At 37.1% G+C, this 24,483-nt stretch overlaps 2 protein-coding genes across 5 annotated transcripts in view; one reads left to right on the plus strand and one right to left on the minus strand.

Annotated features, from left to right (window-relative positions):
- Nucleotides 1-10,098, plus strand: part of CRACD (capping protein inhibiting regulator of actin dynamics) — a 65,481-nt gene extending 55,383 nt beyond the window's left edge. For 3 of the 4 annotated variants that reach the window (XM_053458608.1, XM_053458601.1, XM_053458624.1), the window contains 2 exons: nucleotides 2,466-2,622; nucleotides 10,035-10,098. In XM_053458608.1, coding sequence (XP_053314583.1) covers nucleotides 2,466-2,622; nucleotides 10,035-10,083 — 206 coding nt within the window. In that variant the 3' untranslated portion in view covers nucleotides 10,084-10,098. Of the gene's footprint in view, nucleotides 1-2,465; nucleotides 2,738-10,034 lie in introns of those variants that run through there. The other variant, XM_053458616.1, reaches the window with a different exon arrangement.
- Nucleotides 1,938-23,912, minus strand: AASDH (aminoadipate-semialdehyde dehydrogenase). Its single transcript, XM_053458668.1, has 16 exons — nucleotides 23,801-23,912; nucleotides 22,117-22,364; nucleotides 20,876-20,996; nucleotides 19,126-19,451; nucleotides 18,637-18,826; nucleotides 18,241-18,482; nucleotides 17,677-17,783; nucleotides 15,886-16,058; nucleotides 14,450-14,642; nucleotides 13,729-13,841; nucleotides 12,545-13,355; nucleotides 11,385-11,548; nucleotides 11,028-11,153; nucleotides 10,421-10,552; nucleotides 9,417-9,468; nucleotides 1,938-2,020 (listed from the first exon to the last, which is right to left on the minus strand). Exons 1-16 carry the CDS (start codon nucleotides 23,828-23,830, stop codon nucleotides 1,998-2,000), a joined length of 3,051 nt encoding a protein of 1,016 aa, XP_053314643.1. The 5' UTR covers nucleotides 23,831-23,912; the 3' UTR covers nucleotides 1,938-1,997.
- Nucleotides 23,913-24,483: the final 571 nt, after the last annotated feature.

Genomic DNA, 24,483 nt, shown 5'->3' on the forward strand with positions numbered 1-24,483 from the left:
AACTGCCACAGAGCCCAAAAAAGCAGAAAAACGCCAAAGAGGACTGAAAAAACGCCAGACAGAAAAACGCCAAGTGGATATTGCATTTTGCGATTTCCTATTGAATTACAGCTAACATCTGGCTGCATGCGTTTTTCACAAAAAAACGCCAGGTGGCGCTATTGGCGTTTTTATAGGCGTTTTTAGCAAAAAAAAACCCAATGGAAACCAAGCCTAATGTGAACAATTCAATTGCAAAACAAACTGAAATATTTTGTTGCATAAGTGGTTTTATTACAGCAATCAGTCTTTTCGGGTAGGAGTCTATTAGCATGGCACATCTTGACGTGGCAATATTTGCCCACTCTTTTTTGCAAAAGCGCTTCAAATCTGTCAGATTGCGAGGACATCTCCTGTGCACAGCCCTCTTCAGATCACCCCACAGATGTTCAATTGGATTCAGGTCTGGGCTCTGGCTGGGCCATTCCAAAACGTTAATCTTCTGGTGAAGCCGTGCTTTTGTGAATTTGGATGTGTGTTTTGGGTCGTTGTCGTGCTGAAAGGTGAACTTCCTCTTGCTCTTCAGCTTCCTAACGGATGATTGAAGGTTTTGTGCCAAAGTTGCCTGGTATTTGGAACTGTTCATAATTCCCTCCACCCTGACTAAGGCCCCGGTTCCAGCTGAAGAAAAACAGCCCCAAAGCATGATGCTGCCACCACCATGCTTCACTGTGGGTATAGTGTGCTTTGGGTGATGTGCAGTGTTGTTTTTTGCACCAAAACATATGTTTTGGAATTATGGCCAAAAAGTTCAACTTTGGTTTCATCAGACCATAACACATTTTCCCACGTGCTTTTGGGGGACTTGATGTTTGTTTTTGCAAACTTCAGCCGGGCTTGGATGATTTTCTTTGTAAGAAAAGGCTTCCGTCTTGCCACCCTACCCCATAGCCCATTCATATGAAGAATACGGGAGATTGTTGTCACATGTAGTACACAACCAGTATTTGCCAAAATAAGTATGTTGCAGTAGGCCTCTTGTAAGCCTCCCTGACCAGTTTTCTTCTGGTCTTCTCATCAATTTTGGAGGGACGTCCAGTTCTTGGTAATGTCTCTGTTGTGCCATATTTTCGCCACTTGATGATGACTGTCTTCACTGTGTTCCATGGTAGATCTAATGCTTTGGAAATTCTTTTGTACCCTTCTCCTGACTGATATCTTTAAACAATGAGATCCCTCTGATGCTTTGGAAGCTCTCTGCGGACCATGGCTTCTGCTCTGAGATGCAACTAAGCAAATGTAAGGTAAATCCTACTAGAACAGCTTAACTTTATTTGTGATTAATCAGAATCACTTTAAATGATGGCGGGTGTGTAATGACTTCTATTTAGCATGAGTTTGAATATGATTGGTTAATTTTGAACGCAGCCACAGCCCCAGTTATAAGAGGGTGTGCACACTTATGCAACCAGGTTATTGTTAGGTTTTTTTTGTTTTCCCCTCAAAGATTTCAGTGTGTTTTGCAATTGAATTGTTCACATTAAAGGTGGAAAACGTTCTGACATGATTTATCTTTGTCTCATTCTTTAACATCACAGGAACCTGGTATTTTAACAGGGGTGTGTAGACTTTTTATATCCACAGTACATTGCCCTTGCACACAAACATCCTCACTTATACTTGCCCTTGCAGCCAGAAACTTACTTGCCCTTAGACATACTTGCACTAACATGCAAACACTTGCAAAGCACACACTTTCTTTCCCCTTTCTAATAATCTCTCCCGTTCTCCCATCTCTCTTTTCTCCTTATCTATCTTTTTTTCTCTTTATCATTCCCATTTCTGAATATCTCTTTCATATCTCACCATCTCGCTTCTTTTTTATGATTTATCCTCCTCTTTGACATTATCTTTCCCATTTCTTCATAATCTCTCCCCTTTCTTCCCATCTCCTCTCCCAGTGCTCCTGTAGTAGGAGTGTAGGGTCTGTTTCTACAGGCCTCTGCTTCAGTGCTCCATCACGGTACGCACGGCTTCAGTGCTAAGCACCAGAATATGACATCAATTAATTCAAAATCATTACAAAAGCCTAATGGCTCTTAAAGCTGAAAAAAATCTCTCTCCCACCTCTAAGCTAGGCATTCGGTTCAAACCGGCTCATTCAAAATGTTGTAAATTAATTTTTAATAGAACATTAAAGAAAACGAGGATACAAGGGAAAGGGTTAGAAATGTTCTATACTTAACTAATTATTAACTTATATATACATAATTATATATTGCCATAAACAGCAGGTATAGCATGGGTGCGCTAAAGCTGTTTATCACGAAGAGCAGCGATTGGAGAATTCATAGAGTTTTATTAAGCTGAATTCTCAAAGTCAAGATCTTTAGGTATGGGAATTTTGAAACACGCTGTCAACTTGTTGTACACACTTCACTTTATGACTATTCAGCACTTTTCTTTATTTTCAATTTGTTAAACAGTGGAAATGTCAGAGACCATTCCAGGCCCTCCTTTAGGAAAAGATATTCCAAAGAGATTCTCTACTCCAGATGCTGCCCCTGTGTCTTCGGAACCTGCCTGGCTGGCCTTGGCCAAGAGGAAATCAAAAGCCTGGAGTGACTGTCCACAAATCATTAAGTAGACATTTTATTTTAACTAGGTAGACATTTTGCAATGTGTTCCACTATGTTTTTGTTATATTATGTAGAGTAGCTAACAAGGGTTGTATGCTTGGGTCTTGTCCCAAAGAAAATCAGATAAAATCAACCTTCTGTATGACTTCAAATCAAGGGTTGTTATTTTGGATAAATGCCACATTATTTATTAATACAATGTATACATTCTATACAGTTGCATTTCATAAACCGCCATGCTACTTGTATTGCTGAAAGCAGGTGAGAAATAACTGTAATAGGGCTATTTTTGAAAAATAATCACAATCTGGTTATACTTTTCCAATTACCTGTCTCTCTACGTGCCTAGGGCATAATGCATTCAGAATAATCTGTTCAGGTATTTAGGGGCTATCATACAATAAGTAAATTAGAACGTTTTATCTTAGTCCAAATGCTGGCGTAACAATGTGCACACTATATGTCTTCTCTGGACCAACAGGGCCAACACAATTTTGCACTTTCGTGTGTGTGTGTGTGTGTGTGTGTGTGTGTATATGTGTGTTTTGCACACTACTGTATAATGTGCCTCTACTATGATAGTATTAGTATTCTAGAAACTAGACAATTATTTTTTGATGTTCAGACTAGAAGCCTTCTGTGATAATTATGCAGCTACCGGACCTGCAAATAGCTTGGCGATATATAGTTATCGACAAGGTTAATGCATGATAAATGGTGTAAGTGTGGATATAGTGAATGAAGATGTTCCCATTGATAGGTGTGGTATAGCTAACAATCATTACTTTGAAATATGAAGTTTGGTCTACTTTGGCCATACACAATACTCAGATATTAAATACTCAGCTCCATAGTGGGTTTTATTTATGCCGAATAACATTTTCCTTAGGTTAAAAGGAAAAAGCCCTCCATTGTGCTTCGTTTCATCATGTTTTTGTAGGAGAGTAGACACTGGGGTCTACTGATTAAACACTCGATTGACTGAGTCAGACATAAGTGTTTGACTAAAATCACCAATTTGCCTAGTCCTCAATCCTTTTTTATTATAATTCATATTGGAGTCCATTTTACATGGACATCAATGCATTTTACTAAATGCTAATTGATATACCCATTTCCTACTAGAGTTAGGAAATTAGACTTTTCTTTTTCTTTTTAGAGGGCTTTAATGTAAGCAGAAGACGTAGCATTCTTAACATGCATGAGTTGCAGCCAGGGGTAGTCACCAACATTTCTCATGGTGGACATGGTCTATGGACCGTCACCAACCATACCACTGACACTGGTGTCCCTGTACGGACACTTTGCCTTTCCCTGGTTGCAGCCAAATCACACATGTGCTATATGAATGCTAATTGGCAGTAAAACAAAAAATACCCTAAAGGTCTCTGGACCCCCAGAGGGAAGACGATGTATGGTCCCCCCATCCAGAGTGTCAGTGCATGGGATTAAAATACAGAGGGCTCCTTTCCAGACTTTATATGTGGTGGGGTAATAATAAACCCAAGTAGCAGAAGATCAGTCCCCCATTATGTGTGCAGTCAGGTTGTGGGGGTAGCAGTAAAAATGGGAAGGGGGGGGTTACCCAATAAACTTTCTGCCTCAAGTGTGTGTTTGAGGTTACGGAATGATTTAACACATATTGGGGGCCAATCAATGCTCCAAACCCATCTCCAAAAACAATTTGTCTTGTAATGATAACAATGAACTTGTGTTATTGTAGAAATAGCTGATTTGGCTGTGATTTTGTCATATAGCACTCTGTATAAAAAGATTTAAAATGTACCTATATATAAATCATGTTTGAAATTGTGAAAAAGAAACATTCTACATAGTATGCTAAATGTAACATTCCTTGTACCTAAATACAGCATTAGAAACATCATTCCTAGTATTGCTGAATAATCAAACCCATCCCAAATAAATTATTTAATCATGTATTATTTTGCCTCATACATAACTTTTTTGCCAGGAACAATGAACTGTCATGTGACACAAAAACAGGTACACATAGGCTGTTGCCATAGAAACTGAACATTTCTATGTTGTTTAATGAGATTAAACATGTTTGGTAATAATAAAATATCTGCTATGGTCATCTAAACATGCTAGAAACGAAGCTAAATTAAAGTATTGTCTTAGTGGACCTGAAACCTTAAAGGAAACACTAAAGTACTAAACACAACTGTAGAAATCGGATCCCGATAATCCAGCAACGCTAATGAAACTGTATTCACTACTCCATAAATTGTGTGCCGGTCAGAACGCATTACAACACGAAAGCCATAAATGCAGTCTCTCTCTACATGAAATGAGGTTTTTTAATAGAAAATAGATAGCAGGGCAGTGTAACATTGGCACATCTATAGACCATGGTCCAGTCCTGGTGTTTGTTTTGTGGAAATCCAGTAATATATTTTATGAGTATTCGACAGGGGCAGTGAGCAGTCTTTTTGATACATATATTTTAGGCTACTCTGTAAAAACTATTAAGGGGACATGGCAGCCATCATATACACTTTAATGCATAAGACATCAAATGCACGAAAGGGTTCTCAGAATCATGTGGAAGATCCACTGTTTTCCAGCCCAACTTTGGCTCTGGAACTGCAGCATCTCCTTAGTGCAAATTATTTATGTATTAATTTATTTGAAAATGTTAAAGAACACATATTAAAGTTGGTGTTCCTAATGTTGTTAATTTTTAAGCTAAGCTGTCTAAAAGCTAGTGGAACAATTTTACTAATCAATTTGGTCACTACAACAAATTCCTCTTGTTTTTATTAAACATAAAAATGTGATTTAACATTGTTTTTTTTAAAAATACGCTTCTCTTAAAACAATCCACCCGGTTAAAGTTGTTATATATTTTATTTGTTATATGTCCACTATTATATTTATTAAATATATATATATATATATATATATATATATATATATATATATATATTACACATTTTAATATGTTGAAGTCACTCCTTTTTATATAGAATGAATTTACAAAATGTTTTATGTTTATTTTTAAAAAAATTAGCTTCAGTAATTAATTGCACTAAAAAGTAACAGAAAACAAATGGGTGAATTGGTCACCAAAACACACTGGACGGGGTAAGAATTACCTTAAAAATAATATCCACGAGGTGTCAGTCTTGCCTGTAAAATCCATGGTTTTGCAATTTGTTTTATTCTATGATGAGAAGACGCTAATGTTAACTTACTTTAGACGTACATGCTTAAAAACAAGACATGCAAAAAGTGTTTCTTATTCACAATTTACAAAATTACACATTTAGCATAATAAATTAACATTGATTACGTTCGGAACCATAGAATATCAACTTATTAGCTGGCATCCTTTTTTGTTTTCTCATGGCTTCCTACATGTGAGAATTGGTTGATTTTGTAGTTATAATTCTATTAAAATATTTTATTGCACTTATAAAGTTTAAAAAAGTTGTTTAAATTATTCCACAAGACCCTTAGCATCAGACTTGAACTACACATTTTTGTGAACTAAAATGTATATTGTCTATAGATATTAGAAAAATACAGAAAATGTCAATACTTGCGTCTGTGTGATTAAAGATTTCTGAGACACCTTTACATAAAACAGAAGCCACTGGTGTGTGTGTATTTTTTTTAATTAATTCATACAGTTTATACATTTTGTGCTGTTCTATGACAAAGTTCTAAATCACAATCTATAAGAACAATTGTTGGTTTCCTTGGTGATAACTTCATTTACAGCAATATCTAGCAAACTGTTATTTTCTATGAATTCAGAAACTACCTGACATTAGGTCTACTTACACCCGTATAATTATTTTTTATGTTTTTATTTGCATGGGATACATGCTATGTAACGATGGCTGTAATTTCTGGTTGTGATTCAGAGTGGATTTTTATCTACGCTATAAAATCTCATTTGCAAAAATCTTCTTGGGCGACTCCAGTGTGAAAACATGAAATTATGTTTAAAAATTCTTAGTACAGTTGTGTATAATGTAAAATTGTGGAGTTTTGTTTACTGTACTTTTTAATTTTATTTTTTTTTCACTGATTTTTTTTAAATGCAATGGACTCATACTACTGTTATTTGTTTGAATTAAATTATTAACCGGTAAGCATTGAAATAATGGTACATAGTCAATATTCACTGTTTAAATTCTGGTTTGTTTTGAGCTGAATTTTTTTTTGTGGTAAAGGTATTTTGGTAAATGTTTCAAGAACATTTAGAAAATTTAAATTATTAACGGTGTAATTTCTATTTATGTTTTGTGAGACTGGTATGTAATGGTCAGTTACATACACACAAAAATATTCGATAAAAAAAGTATATATACTTTTCATATGATCTTTGTTTATATTTTTAATGGTAGTGAGAAACAAGATAGTTGTGCTAGTAATACCATTCAGCATAAGCAGGTGGAAGTAACTATCAGGGTATTGAGATGTTGCTCTCTTATTTTGTCATGTGACAAGCTACTAATAAAGAAGATTTCACCTAAACTGAGTGTTGCTCTATATTCGTGGAAACCTTGGGATGGTAACCACTCTTGGGGATAATTGGCCATGTAACCTCATGTGATGTCATACGCTGGCTCTGTGTAGAGAGGACGACATGGAGGTAAGTGCTATGGGTGGCTGGGGCTCTGGCCTGTGTGAGGCTTATAGAGGTTTCCAGGCTACATACACCAATGATGAAGGTAAGAAGTTACAATGACCTCCTTATGGCAGTGCTCCTCAACCCTTCCCTCAAGGCACAGCTAACAGTCCAGGATTTAGGTATTACTCAGGTGTGTCTAAGGTGTTTTGTTTGTTAATTATGCAACACCTGAGTAATAACTAAATCCTGTGCGTTGAGGGGCACGGGGTTGAGGGGCACTGTCTTAAGGGACAGAATGACATTGCTTATGACAGCCTGCAGAATTCTTCCTGATAGAGGTACAACCAAGACCAAGCCCCCACTCCTCTGTGGAGGAGATTCTCTCTGATTCACTTACTGTTTATAGCGAACATCCTAGGTAGTTCAATAGAGAATGAGTTCTCAACTTCAGAACTGGGGGAGAACATAATCCAATTTTAAAATTGAAATTTTTATCTGAGTTTTAGTCGACAATAGCTCCAATGCCAGAATTCACATACCCAGGGGATTGGAAGCACAGGACAATGTCCCAATGTCAACGACAATAAACAGCAATCAATTCAAGGTCATCATGGTATCAATGACTGGTGTTGATAATGCCATCTTCAACCACCTCAACACGAACACCACAGAACTGTTACAATTCAGGTCTCATTCACTGCACATCTATAAATGTATTATATCTCATACAATGCAAAAAATGCCCCAAAATGAAAAACCTAGGTGAAAATAAAAAAAACTCTTGCACCAAACGACTTAACCCTTTGAGCACTGGGGTTTGGGGACACATTTTTCCGCACCAGAGAATACTATCCATAGCTTATACTTTCACAGGTTTTCATAGATAATTAGTTTTAAGTAAACAGTGCATTTAATCACGATATATTGGTAGAAAGGAGGATAGAGCATAGTGGTATTTTTCCTTCTGCTTAATGTTAATACGCCCAAAGATTTTACAGCAGATATTCTGTTTGTTTGCTATTTCATTCTTCCTGATCATTTCAATTTCACTGGCTGATTCGAAGATATGAGCATATCTCACAGGATTAAAAACAGGTGGCAACATAAGACAAATACAATGGCCTCCTACAACGTGTGGACGTTTGTAGTGGGGTGAAGGGTCACCAGATTAGTAAGATTTATTTAAAGATAAAACTAGGACTGCTTGATTGGCCCTCAACGGGAACTAAACGGTCCTTCTTTAATAAACATGCATACACACTGTAGTGAACCCAATTCAAACAAACCTTAAATGTGTATTTTTAATACAAACTGTCATCGATTCTCCGTGGACTCCAGTGTGTTTTGGTGAACGTATTTGGTTTTTATTGGAATTGGAAAACATCTTCTGATATCACGTGCCTGCTTCATTAAAGCATAATTAAATTCAAGAGAGCATATGTTGTTTGTGTAGAATATGCTTTTAGGTGAACATTCAAATTATATAGAAATCTTTTTCTGCAAACTGATATCTTGATCTTCACACCACAATCTGAAAACCACAATTAGCCCTATGGGAAATGTAATAAAGTATGTCATCTGTTATTTTTGCGGGCACATAACAGGAGCGATGTTGCAGTCAATTTGATGAACTAGGGAGCACAGCTCTGAATCACTTATAAAGGGATTATGAATATACGTCACTGTATTCTTAAAATTTCACTGTATTTCTGAAAAGAGACACATAGTAAAGTATATAGGCCTACAGAAACCATGTATAAAAATATTTATTAAAAGGGCACAGCTAGGTTTGCCATAATAATCTTTCATAACTATACAATAATCAAAATTAGTAATTCCTCATGTTGGCTCTTAAAACAATGGTTTGTTGCCAATTAGATCCAGACAGTAGACATTATTGTTTCTGCAGCCAATAACCAGACTGGTCTCCCACACCACCGGTGAAGAGAATACCTCTCCATTGAGTTTGTACATATTTATCAAGACGCCGTCCTCAGCATTCAAGATCCACAAATGTCCATCTGTAGAAGCTGCAGCTACCAGCTCCCCATTCTCTGTGCATGGGTGGGGGAAAACGAATGGGGTAGCATACACCCGAGAGCTGGTTTTATAATTCCATATTAAACCCCCTTGAGCATTACAACAGTAGATGGACTCATCATGGGAGCCAAAAATGATTTTCCCAGACAGACCTGACAAACAGGCAGATGAAAAAATTGGTCCACTGGTACGAACATTCCAAACCTGTATAAAAATACACATCGATATATTACTGAGTTACAGAATATTAATTATATTGCAAATTAACAGGATGCCTCATACTGAGGAGGGTCCAAAAGCATAACAGAACCTGGAAAGCTTTCCTCACTGGTGAAACGTATCTATCCTAGGGGCGTAAAGGCTCACGTTTCTAAGAAAAATCAACAACTAAATGGGCAACCATGTTTGCAGCGTTGCTCAATCTATAGGGCTAAAAGCTGCACGTAAATTATGATATTCCTTTGTACATTTTGTCATTCGACTCGAGTAGCTCTTGCTCCTAATCATAGTCTTAACAATCCAATGTTATAGCTCCTTCCTTTCCATGTCATGCTGATTTCACCAATGCTAATGCAGAAGAAGCAAATGCACTACTATCTGCTTTTTAAGAGCTGGAAAATTAGCACTTTTTCAGTTAATGCTTTCACTTAAGACAGAAGATGACTGTTAGATATTTTTAAAATAGAACATTTTGAGCACTTTCATTTATTTTTTTTATTTTTTTAGGAAGCAGGGCTTTGTTGCTCTGATGTGTCATCAGCTACCGGGAGACAGATGGAGACCCCAACAGAGGAACTCTCCTGCAGCTTCAGCCTTTAGAATGCAATAAAGACTTACCCTAACTTTCACTTGGGAGTTTAAATCCCGTACAATGTAACTGTATGCAATGTTAACATAAAATACAGAATTTAAAAAGATAATCACCTGCCATCACATGATAGCTAAGTGGTTCTTTTTGAGTGTGTGGTCCCGCTAGCAAATACATTGGGCTGTTCTGCAGGATCCCACCATATGCGTTTGACTCTTTCCCTACAGCCAGATACTTGGCTTGCAGGAGATGTGTTCTGATATGATAACTGCAAGTCAGCCCCGTTCATTTTATGTGGCTACTAGTAACAGAATGTCTTGAGATGATTAAGTTTAAGAGTTTTCTCACCTTCTCTCCTGCATGACTGAGACAATAGAAGCTTTCATCCACACAGCCGATAAACACGTGGTCCTGGTTGCACTGAGGGGATGCAAACAATGGCTTTCCACAGACAAATGTCCAAATGCTGTCCCCTGTAGCCTATACAGTAAAATATGTTTTAACAAAACAAGAAAAACATACGTAATGCAATGTAGCGTTTTACCCTATGTCTATTTCATGTAAAATACATAATTTGGAAAAATGGAATTTTAAAACATAAAATCTATTTTAAAACTTTGTTACGTCTGCAACGTTTTATTAACATTTAAATAGTATTAACAGTTTTTTATGTCTCGAAACAGATTGAAAACTGTATTTTTGCTTTACTTCAGGTTTTGTTATTACTATAATGCCCAAAAGCAGCTAAAGCTCCATTTAGTTACAAAAGTCTAAAAATCAGCAGAGTTGGTGGAACAGTACCTTTAAGTTAAAGTACCATAAATTAGCAAACTGCTTTAGTCGCATCATGTTTTCCTGTATGTAACTCTGCACATACAATATTATGACACAGGCACAAAAAAAGCTCTCTACAAAATAACTGTGCCATTAATTAGATATAATTACGTAGACTTACTGGGTTAACAGCCATTAATAGCCCACCAAGGGTAGCAGCATATACATGGTATGGCGTTGAGCTTATGCAAGGGGATGAAAATACAGCGCCTCCTCCACAGTAAGACTTCCAGATACACTGCTTTGCCTGCACGGACAATAAAAAAAGACGAGGCTCAATAAAGGGAATATTTTTCAGAACATATATACATTATAAAGGTTTAACCCCAATGCTTTTCTGCCTCTTAACTAACCTTTATTTGAGTTAAATCACACAAAATAATATAAACGTAAATAGTTATTCCCATTAGATTAGTTTATTAAACACAGCACAGTAAAAGGCATGAAAAAAATAATGCTACAACATAAAAATACTTACGTCAATATCCAAGGCATATAAATGATGGTCATGGGACCCAACATATGTTAGACCTGATAAAGGGTCAACAGTGGGTGAACTTTTGATGGCATCCTCAGTGGTGAAAATCCAATGTGTTTCCCCGTCGTGCCTATTTAATGAGTATAGTGATCCATCATAGCAGCCTGCAAGCAAAACAACTGTTCGGTACGGTTAGAAAACCAAGAACGCACGTAAAACCTGCAGCTGCGGAAGGCTTCAATGGTTCATTTCCACCATAAAATGTTTTTTTTTAATTTGTTTTTAAGGGTTCATTCAATAAGAGTGGAACACTTGAGCTTTACCAACTTCATTTAGTCTGATCAACCTGACCAACTCCACAGAGCTTCTGTTAGAGAAGAGCATAGTCTTCCTTGTATTATGCATGCTTAAATCCATGAGATTTCTTGAAAGTTTCACCAATGAACTGCGCATTATCTACAACCAGCTTATCCCTCTGTGCAGCACAAACCTGCTAGTATAAGCCCTCTATGATGCATAGTGAAGTGAGGCAGTGGAAACTTCTGCAAACTGTCCTCTTCATAAATAAACCCTCTTCACAGTGGCAGGAATTTCTTAAGTTTCAGGTCCTCAGGCTTTTTCCATCGTGTATTATAAATGTAAACGCTGTGGATACCATGATGCAACTAAATCACATTTTGTGGTTTGATGAATGCTATAATTAGTAAGTAGACTTGTGCATCCAGATCATCCAAATTTAACAAAATTTGCCAATTTTGTTAATACGTACAAATGTCTGGAAACGAGGAGGGACCCCCAACAAAACAAACAAAATAAAGCAGAGAGCTCCAAATTTTGGTTTGCATTTTGTTGACACAGAAGTGGTCGGTGGAGAAGGTATGGAGACAGATTTGTGAGTGAGGGTGAGTGACTGGAATGGACAAAGCCCTCCGTATTTCCAATCCAAGTTAGAAAGTACCTGGATATAAACATTTTTCCTTCTATAAAGGGAACTAGGGAATATCCAATAAAGGTGCTAAATAAAATAAGAATACATTCAACAAATAACCAAGGAGTTCTACGTTTTATGCAGAAGGTAAGATGTTTGATAATGGCATTTGTGCTAACACGAGTCAACATGATATGTGTAACAGCAGCAGATAGACCCTCCATATACACACCTATTAGGACAAAGTTCCCACACTTTGACAGAGAAGCAGAAGACTCAATTCGATCTCCTAGGACTCTTTCCCAGACCACTTGCCCAGACAGAAGATCAAGGGCCTGCACTCTGTGTGAATGAGACCCGATGTATACAGTCACAGGGGAGCTCACGCTGGCTGGTTTTACAAGAAGAGGAGATGCGTCCACACACTTGCTTGTATCAGATTCCCACCTTAAGTTCATAGATAGGATCTGTGTACAAAGAGGACTTTCCAGGGCATTGCCCAACATATGAGTCTCTGACATATTAGAGTTCAGTGACCGATGGTTATTTGCAATACTTTGGGTATTTTTTGGCCTTTTCCATTCAGAGTCTGGTTTTAACAATTCCTTTACTTTGTGTGATCCGTTTAGCCAGTGACATATCTGAGCAGGACACTCAGAAGGTAAATGCACATTTACAAATAACCGGTTTCCTTTACTCAGAGAGATAAAGGAATTCACGTCTTCTTCTGGTTCTGTCAAAAATAGACCTTTTCTTTTACCTGAACCGTTTTCGGTTTTGTATACAGTGATGGTATCCTTAGGATTTTTTGTGATTGCCATGGTATCCGTAATGTCCAATTTTTCAACATATTTGGAAATGTGTCTGTGAATAGCCATTATATTGTTGCTGAGAATAACTTCAAGAAGTCCGGGTACAGGATTCCCAAGCAAAGTATCAACCTCCTCCTGGAATCTCATGGCTGTTAAGGAGTCCCCACCACTGAGAAGAAACACAGACTCTTTTGCAACAGCAGGAGAATCCTCTGAAAGTCCCAGCACAGACTAGATGACAATAATTCATATGAATTAGAATGGAATACTTGAATAGTTGATTTTTTCAGGAATGTGATTAATATACCTCTCAAAATACCAATTCCACGTGTAGTCAACACAAACAAAACCTTACATATTGCTAAAAATAAATAATAAGACTTAAAGCTTTAAAAAAATATCCAAGTTAAAAATACTATTAAAAAGTATAACTTTAATTATACCCATATAAGTATTCACAATTCCCATTATGGCCATAAAAATATTTGCCATAAAACAATTAACCCACCGGGTGCTTCAGCAGATCATCTCTTGTGATGAGCTAAGGATCAAAGGAGTTGTAAATCAAACAGCTGAAGAGCTGCCAGTCAGATCTGAACATTACCTTCCATATTGTCTGCAATTTTTCCCACAAATTATCGCCCCCTTGTACCACGTAAGTTGTCTTCCTTTTCTTTTCACTGTAAATTAGATTTAGTTGCGTATTGTCTATTTTACCTAAAATAGAAACACATTGAAATGCAAAGAGCAGAAATACAAAGTGTAGGTTGATTTGCATCAATATGAATCAGATGCCTACTACACAGTTTGGTACAAGCGGCAACAAGGCTCACGCAAATGACCTTATCTTACGAGTAACTAAATTCATTCATTAAAAAAATCTATTTTTTTTGTCTGTTAATCAGTTTGTTTTGTCAATATTAAGTATAAGCATTCACCTCATTGTAGATATATTAGTAACGCAAAATTCCTCAGCATTATCTGATCAATTACATGTTCTGAAGTTCTCTCCCATCTTCTCACCCACTCTCATAAAGGCTGTCTGAACCAATGGACATGGATCAGCAAAAGGGAGGAGTAATCATGATTATCCTGGGAACAGTAACATGGCTGTTCTCATGTTATATACAAGGTTGTCGGTTTAACATGTATTACTTTAGTGAAAGTGACAGATCTTAAAAGGCTATGGCCTAAGGCTCAGTGATGATTTTATATATTTATCTCACTATGCCCCCAGGGTCAAAGGGCATGTTTTTGAAAGCATGTGTCATAAAAATTCAGACATGATGATGATTCTTTACAAACATTGTATCTTTGCTTCTTACCATGTTTAGTAAGAGGTAATGAATCTATCAGAACCAGGTTATCAGGCACGGCATAGCTCAGCAGGTGTGCTCGAAGGTCCTTCCAAAGTGATCTCTCCTCTACAAGTCCTTTGGATATGACAAAAATGATTAGCTGTCTGGCTTCAAACCATGATATTGCACACGTTTCCACATGGTCAAGACTTTCTACTACCTGTAATTAAATATCACAGTATTAAAAAGTGTGAAAGGTTTCCTGTAAATGGATACAATTTTTACATTCAGTCAGTTTTATAAAAGGGTTAAAATATAGAGTAATCACCCTAGCAACCAGTGTTACAATGGTTCCACATTTATTGCATCATGGCTGGTATTCCATTACTTGAAGCTCAACATCTTCGAGATTGAGATTATGGTTATTCTGTCATCCCCTTCGCATTATTGAACAAAAGTAACCGATGATATTGCAGAATTGAACATATGGAGCAGTTGACGGTGGTGCCAAAACTCATCACCACACCAGAATAGGGTGGCTGGACAGTTTCAATCCTCTCAATTGGGGGTTGGAATGTTTAATCTGGCTTTTTATATCATACTGGCTCTTCTACTGTGCTATGTTTGTTTTAAGATCCTGATGTCCCCACACTAAAACCTGTAGATGCCTTGCCTCTCACCACCGGGGATCGACATCTAGTAACTCCACAAGCACAAGGAGCCAAGGGTAGAGTGTGATGAGAGTTTATTTTATTTCTTACATCACCACTTCCTACTCCTGTATTCTGCATTTCCCACATGCTGTACAGCATCTTTGGAATTCCCTACCCCACTCCATTATTATTATTTATTGTTTTATATAGCACCATCAGATTCCACAGCGCTGTACAAAGGGTAGACATGACATAACAATTAGTATATAACAAGAAAACATACAGAAATAACATGTGAGGAGGGCCCTGCCCAAATGAGCTTACAATCTAGAGGGAGTTAAGGTATATTTTACAATAGGTACAAGTGCTGTTGTTAGGGATGGACCAGCCACACTAGTGTAATTACTGCAGGAAAGGGACTAGGAAAGGCGAGCTAAACAAATACGGGAGGAGGGATGTTAAGGCGTAAGTTTTTATGCGTCCTTAAAAAAGTGGGTCTTAAGGGATTTTTTGACGGACCGAAGGCAGGGGATAGACGGATAGGCGGGGGGGTCATGAGGATAGGGGCAGCCCTTGAGAAGTCTTGTAAGAGTGCATGCTTACAACCAGAGGAGAGGACAGACGGAGATCATTGAGTGAGCGGAGAGACTGTTTAGGACTGTATTTAGAAATTAGTGAGAAGATCTTAGTAGGAGAACAGCTATGAAGACTCTCTCCTATTATAATCTTGCATGCATTTCATTCAAAGTTCATTAAGTGACATTAAGAACAAACTGTGGTCTATCTACAAAGCGGAATTTATAAACCAACCTGTTGAACATATTCCAAACTCAGACGTTTTCCGTGACGCTTGATCTGATTATCTTTCCGTCCCAAGAAAAATATGTCCCCATCCTTTATTGTCACCCAGTCACCAGTCTTTCTCATTGTTCCAAATGGCAACTTCACTTCTTCATCTATAAAACAAATGCGTTCTCTTCCACCTGTGGGAATAATTAATCAGAAGGGGGTATAGGAGGCTTCAGTTTTATCACAACAACTTCTCAATGCATTTGGAGGGGTCAAGCATTGTATAATACAAGGGCTGGATATTCCCTGCAAAGATCTGGAATCTTCCCAGGATCTATGAAGCTTTACACAAGTCACAATATATTTACAAAAATGGGTACTCAAAATATTATAAGGTCATACATTGATCTACCAACACCCTAAACCACCATCCCTTTGGGAGCATTGACATTGCCCGGACTTGCATATTAAAAAGGGGGTGAAATCATATCAGGCAAGAATGAGAACTGCACACAAGGTTAAAAAAGTATATAAAAAAATAAAAGGGCTATGAATGATGCGAAAGCTTCAATAGTGAAAGTGTCACTGTCCACTTTAACCCCTTTTGTGACACAGGGTTTTACTCCCCTAAGCAACAGGAGCTTTTTTTGCCATTTTCAGCATATCTTTCAACATATATGTTAATCAATGATTCCCATTACCCATACACATTATATATTGTTTTTTTTCCAAGGACAGATATAGATTCCATATTATGTCTTTTTGTATGGTGTATCATTTAGTATGAACAGCAAAAACAAAAAATAATATATTTTGGCAATTTTACTTTTTTATTTTTCTTTCACAAATTAGGTCCCACTGACAAACAAAACAACATGATTTATGTTCAACAGCATGCCCTGAGCTAAATGCTCCCTTGCGTACTACACTATTTTGGATGCAAGAAAGTTTTTATTTTAACATATATTTGGAGTAGGAGGAGCATAAGGTCTTTGGGCTCCTAATTTTCAATTTTTGTATTTTTCCCATTTTTTATTATTATTATTTTACTTTTTGCTTAACTGAGATGCCTTTGGAACTAGACAGTGCCTAGTATGATGTCACGGAGACATTAGTGCAGTCTGTTCATTTTTTTTTTTTTTTTTTTTTTAACTTTAGAAGACGTAATAGTACATTTTGTGTCATGAAAGGGTTAATATCAAATGTTACTGATAGCAAGATGGAACACTTAATATGCAACCCCATAATGATTTTGTGTTTAGCACTAATATAGGGAAAGTGCAATAAGTAAAGTTATATGAAAAGTAGTCATACAGATATTATGATCAGAATACAGTAAGTATGAAAACATTAGGAAAGGAGGTCCACCACATGAAGAACTTTATGGATATGCCTTACTGAATTCAATAGACATCTCTGCAACTAACAGCTGCCTTTCTATAAAGCAGAACTTCTCAGAACAAAGGAGTATGCAGTCCATCACTAGGCCAACAAGCTGACCTGCTCACATTCACATAGAAATGTTGGCATATTTGGGTATACTGAACAAATAACCTATTTTGTTGGCGCTACCATACTTACTACACATGATTTCACCGCCAATACGAAACAATCAACCAAATGGAAAATTATAAATAAAACAAAGTCTAGAGCGACACTGATAAAACAGCAAGACAAATAGCATCCTCAAATAATCCATGGAAACATATCTTTTAAAACAAGAATTGGGAAAACATTTTTAAGTAACAAATACAACAAAATTATTTGGACCACTTTGCCCATGTAAGTTATCAACACTTCATTCATGTGTACCTAGAAGTACTTGTCCTTCCCCTTCATGAATTGTACAGCCTTGATCATTCTGCACTTCAACTGTCGTCCCATACAGCGGATGTCCCAAGGGAACAAGAGGTTCATGCCTAAATAAAACAAACCCAAGTAGCTGTAAAATTGGCATATAGATGGTTAACACTTTATGCCATCACTTTGTAATGTCCACATCCCCCCCCAACAGTGTTTGGCACTCTAGTGACATTCACTCACTTAAACAAGTTGTGTTGAACTCTGTACTCCCACTTGTTTGATTCATATGTTTATGTTAATAGGCTTAGAAGCATTTAAAACTGTTTTGTGATCAGAGTTGGTGTCTATCGCTCCTTTTTTGTGCATTTGTCAGATCACCCAAAAGCTTAGAGTATCACAAGATTTATACCTCAACAAAAGGAGAGGTTTAGTCAGTCTGTTGCTTGCAGAACACATAACATTAGACAGATGTTTAAATCACTTATAGGTTTCCATACCTGACTTGACAATTTTAACTAACATTTTTTTTCATAATAGTTCAAAAGCAGATTTTATCTTTTTTCCATATCTCACCCAGTCACAGAAATAAGAATTTCCTCTGGAATCTCGTAGTAAGTCGCCCAGCTGGACACTTCCGTTATGCCATACAGATTAAATATGCGAGTCTTGTTCCCTGGTTGTCTCCATCTTCTTATAACAGAAATGGCTGGAAATGGCTCTCCACCTAGAGCCAAAACCCTTAGCGACGTATCTCTAGACAACACAGACGACCTAATGGAATGAGACCCAAATCTTCTCAAGAAAGTTGGTGTTACCTGCAGAGAAAAGTAAGTTATTCCAAGAAAGGTACGATAAATATCCCAACGCGGCTTCTTTTGTTTTTGTTCCCATCCCACAATCAAAAGCCAAAAAAAATCTCATAGGTCAAATGGAAGTGAATAAACATTTGATACACTCTCGGGCTCCTACCTGCATCACTGTCACACAATGCTGCTGAAACACGTCACATAACTTGGGTGGCATGATTTTAATAGTGTCTGGCACAATGAGAAGGCAGGCCCCACTGGAAAGCGCAAGGAACATCTCTATAACAGATGGGTCAAAGGTCAGAGGTGATGCCAGGAAGAGGAGATCAGCCGGAGACATGTCAAATATGGATCTAAGAGGACAAAAAGAAAATCAGCTAATGAGATGGTAAAAGACAACAGCAGGTAATAAACTATTATGTCATCTTCAATTCACTTAGCATCCGACACATCTTAGGGCCAACAAGTATGGATCTTTTGGCATTTAACAACTCTGATGCACTTGCGTTTAAGACGATCTAATTAATATTATCGTTATTCCAAGTAAATTAGTAATCCGGCAGATCCTGAGGATTTGAAATTAAGGTTGTACCAGAAAGTGGGTATCCAATATATATATTGTTTCTTTTCTAAATTTAAAAACCTTACTTACCGAAGATGGTGAATATTTGGCACTATGCACCTATGAGGCACACTGACAATTTTAGGCGCCCCTGTTGTCCCAGAGGTATGGAGTATATAGGCTAAGCAATGTCCATCTTGCACATCAATGCATTCACCGGAGATCTGGCTCGGTGCTACATGTTCCTCATTACTGGATGTCTGCTTCACATTTAAGTTTACAAGAGCGTTGGGTTGATCCCTTTTATGTGAGATGTTGGCTTCATCGTCCATGAGCTTTTCAAAAAGAGTTACATCAAGATGTCGTACTGAAGAAGAGTCATGTTGAGTCCAGCCGCTAAACATCAGCTGGAATGACTGCAAAACAAGGTCATGAACCATGAGCAGCTACTGATTGAGGGGGTATTGTATTAAAGTTTAAAACAGTTTGTCGGAGAGCTGAGCTTATATCTCAGAGACTTCATCATGCATTATACCCAGTGGGCTTCCCCTACAAGAAAGCCTGAGTTTGTGTGTATAATGCATTAGTTAGTGAGATTACTGTCAAGGAACCTCACAGGTTAAACTATTATAATGAGCCACCTAAACTCATCTTATAGAAGCCTTTGGCCCTTCATAACGCGTAGAGAAGCCAATAAGAAACTCCAACTCTCCTGCCATTTCTGCTCTAACGAAAAAACCTCAGTGTGTCATTCAACTCTTTTAGAATTGGCTACGCACATCTCATTAATGAACAGGCACTAAAAATTAAAGGAACAGATATAGGTAATACTAGATAAAACCTTTTTTATACAGAAATTTTACCTGGACAGACTAGAGATTTTTTGGTCAGCTGACAATCATTAGCCCTGGCATAAAACACAGACCCTTGAAGATGAAAGCATTTTATGGCTGACCCTATTATCTACAGTTCTGCTTATGTCCTTGTTCAACCGTAACTTGTATCTTTCTCAGTTAGAGACCTACACAAATTATATATCAGTTTTTTTAGGGATTGGGATTTCTTTTTTTAAACTATATTGATCTATATAATCCATTATTTAGTATGAAATATATGTTTATATATTTTACAATTTTACCTCACAGAAATGAGAAACAAAACCCCAAATTATAATGATATACCTCTCATGAATTTGGATACACCTTAAACGACGATGGGTATTCAGAGGCCCTAACTTCAACAGCTCTCACAGATCTTAAAACAGCTACCTATTACATGTTTTTGAAAAAAAGACAACCCAGGGTATTGGCACTATGGTTATTTTGAAGTGAACTCTAAAACTACAGATTAAAAGAAAATCTTAGTATTGCTGTTTTGGATTTCTTGCCCAGGGCATGTCCAACCGCAGAAAAAAAAAGAATTTGTGTTGTGCAACATTCCCCGAGTACAGTGATGCCCTTCACGTATAAGTTTGGCATGTTTTGGGGATGCTGCTGTCCAATTTTAATACATGTGCAACTTTAAAAAGAAAAAAAATTGTGAGGGGTAGTATGTTTTTTTAAATAGATTTTTCATATTTATTTTTTCAGGGGTGGGGTACAGGGTACCATATAGTAAAATTACAGAACTGAACCATTTGACACATCTGAAAATTCAGACTGTAAACAAATGTTTCAGTGATCCAGTGTCTCCCAAAAATAATAATAACGAGTATTTATATTGCCCCTTCCTCCCAGTAAGACTCAGAGCACTTTTTAGCACACGCTCTCGGAATTAACTAAATCACAGCTGAATAATAGATGTTATTATTTAGATATTACTTTATAAAATATATACCAACCTCTGCTTTGTTATTTTCAACCAGCATAAATTTCATGCCAATCCTTTCCATAAGTGAAGAGGTTAAATGAGATGGATTGCCTGGATCCAAAGGACAGTAAGCAGCTGGGACCTGGAGAATGCTAGCAAGAAACAGAACAAGCATTAATATGAAGCTTTATAGACTTTTCCCACATGCATGGGTGTTTTGTCTGGTATAGTCAGCAACTTTCTCTGTTGTTATGGAACACCCATTAGTTTAGCAGTATTTTTCAATTTATTAAATACAAGTAGTGTAGGAATTTTCCAGCTAATTAAATCTACCTTTATTTATAGCGATCAGGCATCATGTGTTCACAAGTGTCCCACACGATAACATGTTGAGAAAAAAAAAAATTAAAAAAAAAATAAATGCATTTTTATGTAAAATAAATAAAATAAAGGACCGGTGGGCTTTTGTTGACTTAGACACCCTTCACTGTAAGCCAGAATACTAATGAGAGTGAATGGAGATCCTTAAACAATGGTGCGTCAGAAGTGGGAGAAAAAAATGGCTGCAAGCTGTGGGGATGCATATTTTCTACCTAGATATGGTATCTTTAGCCAAACTGTAGAATGTAACCCCTTACTACATGCGCCTACCCCTGCACTACATTGGGTGCCGAGACCTCCATGGGCTGGGTGTGCAAATTATCTGTATTTACAAAAATATATATTGATAAATTTACTAAGGAGTTGCGGCTTTCAAGGAAAATCATTCAGTTTCAGTTACTTTTACTATTTGGGATTTTATTTTTCCATATTTCTACAGATATATAATTTAATATGGTGCACATTTTACCCTAAACTATGTATCTACAAATAGCTTAACTTGTAATGGAAATCACACACAATATATCAGGTTTCCACATTTAAAGTATAAGCTAATATTGTCACCTGATGTAACTACAGCAGGCAATGTGTCCCGACCCCTGGCACTTAAGGGTTAAAGGGCAGCTGTGGTGAATTTCCCTTACAATATGCATTGGATCACATTTCTAAACTGTCCTATCACCTTTATGTGAAACTAGATTTAATAAGCAATGGAAAATGAAGACCTGACAAAGTCTTTCAACAGGCTAGTTTCATACGCTTCTCTTAGTGAATACATTTAAAAATATTGCCGAAGGAAACAGTGTTGTAACCGGACTTAAAAATGTGATCACTAAATAAAGAGGAAAAAAAGAAACTAATTAAATACAACATATAATAAGAAGCTATTACCCAATAATCCATGATGGCAAGTGTATTCCTGGTGAGCAGTAAATGCCAACGTTAGAGTTTTTCGCAGGCGCTCTGTGGGATTTCAGGAAGCCTGTTAATTCATCTGCCAGGCAGATCACCGCCTTGTATGTGAGGAACGATGGAGGCTGTTCAATGTTGTGATAACACACTGCGTTTTTGTGTTCATGTTGTGATGCAGCACGTAACACCATTCCATGGAGCGTCCATTGCATTGGAACTGCAGTCGTCTGAAACAAAAAACAGCACAATTTTTCTTTGCGCGCAAATATTTGTCACATTAATCGACAGTACGGAAAGCAACGTTCCACCCACTGTACTTTTGTAAGGGAATTGCCAAGACATTTAAATAACACATCTTCCATTTATTTTATCTATCTCTTCTGATTAGAACAAAATCTTTACCGACCTGCTCTTGCTCTGATTGGCTTGTTAAAAATAGGTTTAAAATAGGAGTGACGAGGGATTCAATGTATAGCAGAAGAATAAGTGCCACAACTATTAAGTTGAGATGTATTATTTATTTATGTTTTAAAAAGCAACTACTATTTCTCTGAAAAAAATATTAACTTAACATAGCTGTATTCTGTAACGCTATGTTTAGGCAACTACTTTAATAAAGGCTCCTTTAAGGAAAAGGCATTATCATGTGTTCACTTAATATACCTGCTGGGAACTAAACTCCTCTAAGCTATTTCAGTAAAGTTATACTAAGGTATTGAAATAACTTAAAACGTTAACAGGGAGAACTGCCATCAAGAACGGTTAATGGCGAGTGTCTCATCCCACAGACATTTTAGCCACAAATAATTAATGAAAATGAATTATTAAAGCCCTCAATAACGTAACATTAACTACGTCAAAGGGTTGGTTGAATTTTTTTATATCTGTTTCTCTCAGGCTATGTTCATGGGACGTGTAATGTTTTAGGGTAAAAATTATAGATGTGATTGTGTTGTATTGCCTTGTGGTAAACAAAAGAATGGCTCAGTCTTAATCGCCTAGGTGGACATTCTGAATAATAATAGTCTATGGAGAAATGGATTTCATTGAACAATTATATCGTTAATCGTAATGTTAGTTTTTATTACCTTCTCCATTGTTGAAGAGAATCTAGTGACCCTCTATAATAAATATATATAATGTAATGGCCAAATAGATCACCTTAGCGTAGCGTCTAAACAAGGAGAGCTGGCCAGAATATCACATGGCAACCTTACTCTTCTATATATATACAGCACTGTATGTTATGCTCAGCAGGAAAAATGGTTTTGTCTGAGACTTTTCATTTAAAAAAGTTAATCTATGACATCATGCAGAATACTTTGCTCTGGGAGACTGAAGTGTGCCTTCCAATAGGATATCTTAACTACAGACCATGCAAGGGAGCAAATCGTTATTCATCTCCCGCCCAGACACCACACATTGATGCTGGAGGGCTGCTACAATAAAGCAAAAAAAAAAGTTGAAAAAGATAAGAAACCGTGCATCGATTTATTAGTGGTGTCGATTTGCAGTATACAACAGTCACAGCAAAATGTACAGCACGATTCTCAGTTCCGCTGAACGTTAATGGACCTTTCAAACAACCTATAGAACGATACGTAGCGTGTGGAAGGTGTAGCCGTAGCATAATTCTGTTAGACTCGCACACTTGCTTATTTACCTCCCCATTCTCCACATGGGATTCTCCCATTTACAAGCCTGAAATATTTCGCCCGCCACTAATATTCACACATCTGTTTCCTCCGTGCAGTTTTTCTGACGCACGCTGTATGATCAGAGCGACTTTTTCCTGTTCCTGGGCCGCAAGAGACCCGGAAGTAGTTCGCTCTGTCTTCGCAACTAAAACGTAGTGACGTTTGAAGAACGTTATGATGGCCTTTTTAGGCAGTTGAGATTGAGTTCTGCACATACATTTTCTTCAGAATCGCAGGGAACATATAAACCAAAACCATATTCAATCCATACATTATTTTTATATATCACTTTAGTTGGACGTTGACACCTTTTATTGGGCCAGTACAGAACAAGGTGTAAAGTTACATAAGCTTTTGGGTTCTTCCAAGCTTTTTTTTCCCATGTTGACTTTTCATGTACAGCGCTACGGAATATGAGGGTGCTATATAATACAATAAAAAATAATGTCAACTAATGAGTCTATTTTCTATTGAGATAAAATGCATATATCCATGTTTATTTTCAATATTGAGGTTATTCTGGTTCCCACTTGCTCAAGATATTTAATATGGCTTTTACACCACTGAAAGGATAATGTGGATGCATCACTGCCTCAGTAAAAAGTATTTGTGACATTCGGGTACTCTTGTGAAAATAACCTTTACTATA

The sequence above is a fragment of the Spea bombifrons genome, chromosome 1 (genome assembly GCF_027358695.1).
Source record: "Spea bombifrons isolate aSpeBom1 chromosome 1, aSpeBom1.2.pri, whole genome shotgun sequence".
In the NCBI taxonomy this organism is placed as follows: Eukaryota; Metazoa; Chordata; class Amphibia; order Anura; family Pelobatidae; genus Spea; species Spea bombifrons.

Bases quoted from the DNA above. Each gene is read 5' to 3' on its own strand.
- AASDH (XM_053458668.1), bottom strand. From the start codon at position 23,830: ATGGGAGAATCCCATGTGGAGAATGGGGAG. The intron at 19,452-20,875 runs GTTGGTATATAT...CTTGTTTTGCAG, and splicing joins TTGAAAATAACAAAGCAGAG to TCATTCCAGCTGATGTTTAG. The intron at 2,021-9,416 runs GTCTGTCTGGGA...TCTGGTGCTTAG, and splicing joins TTCATCTGCCTGTTTGTCAG to CACTGAAGCCGTGCGTACCG.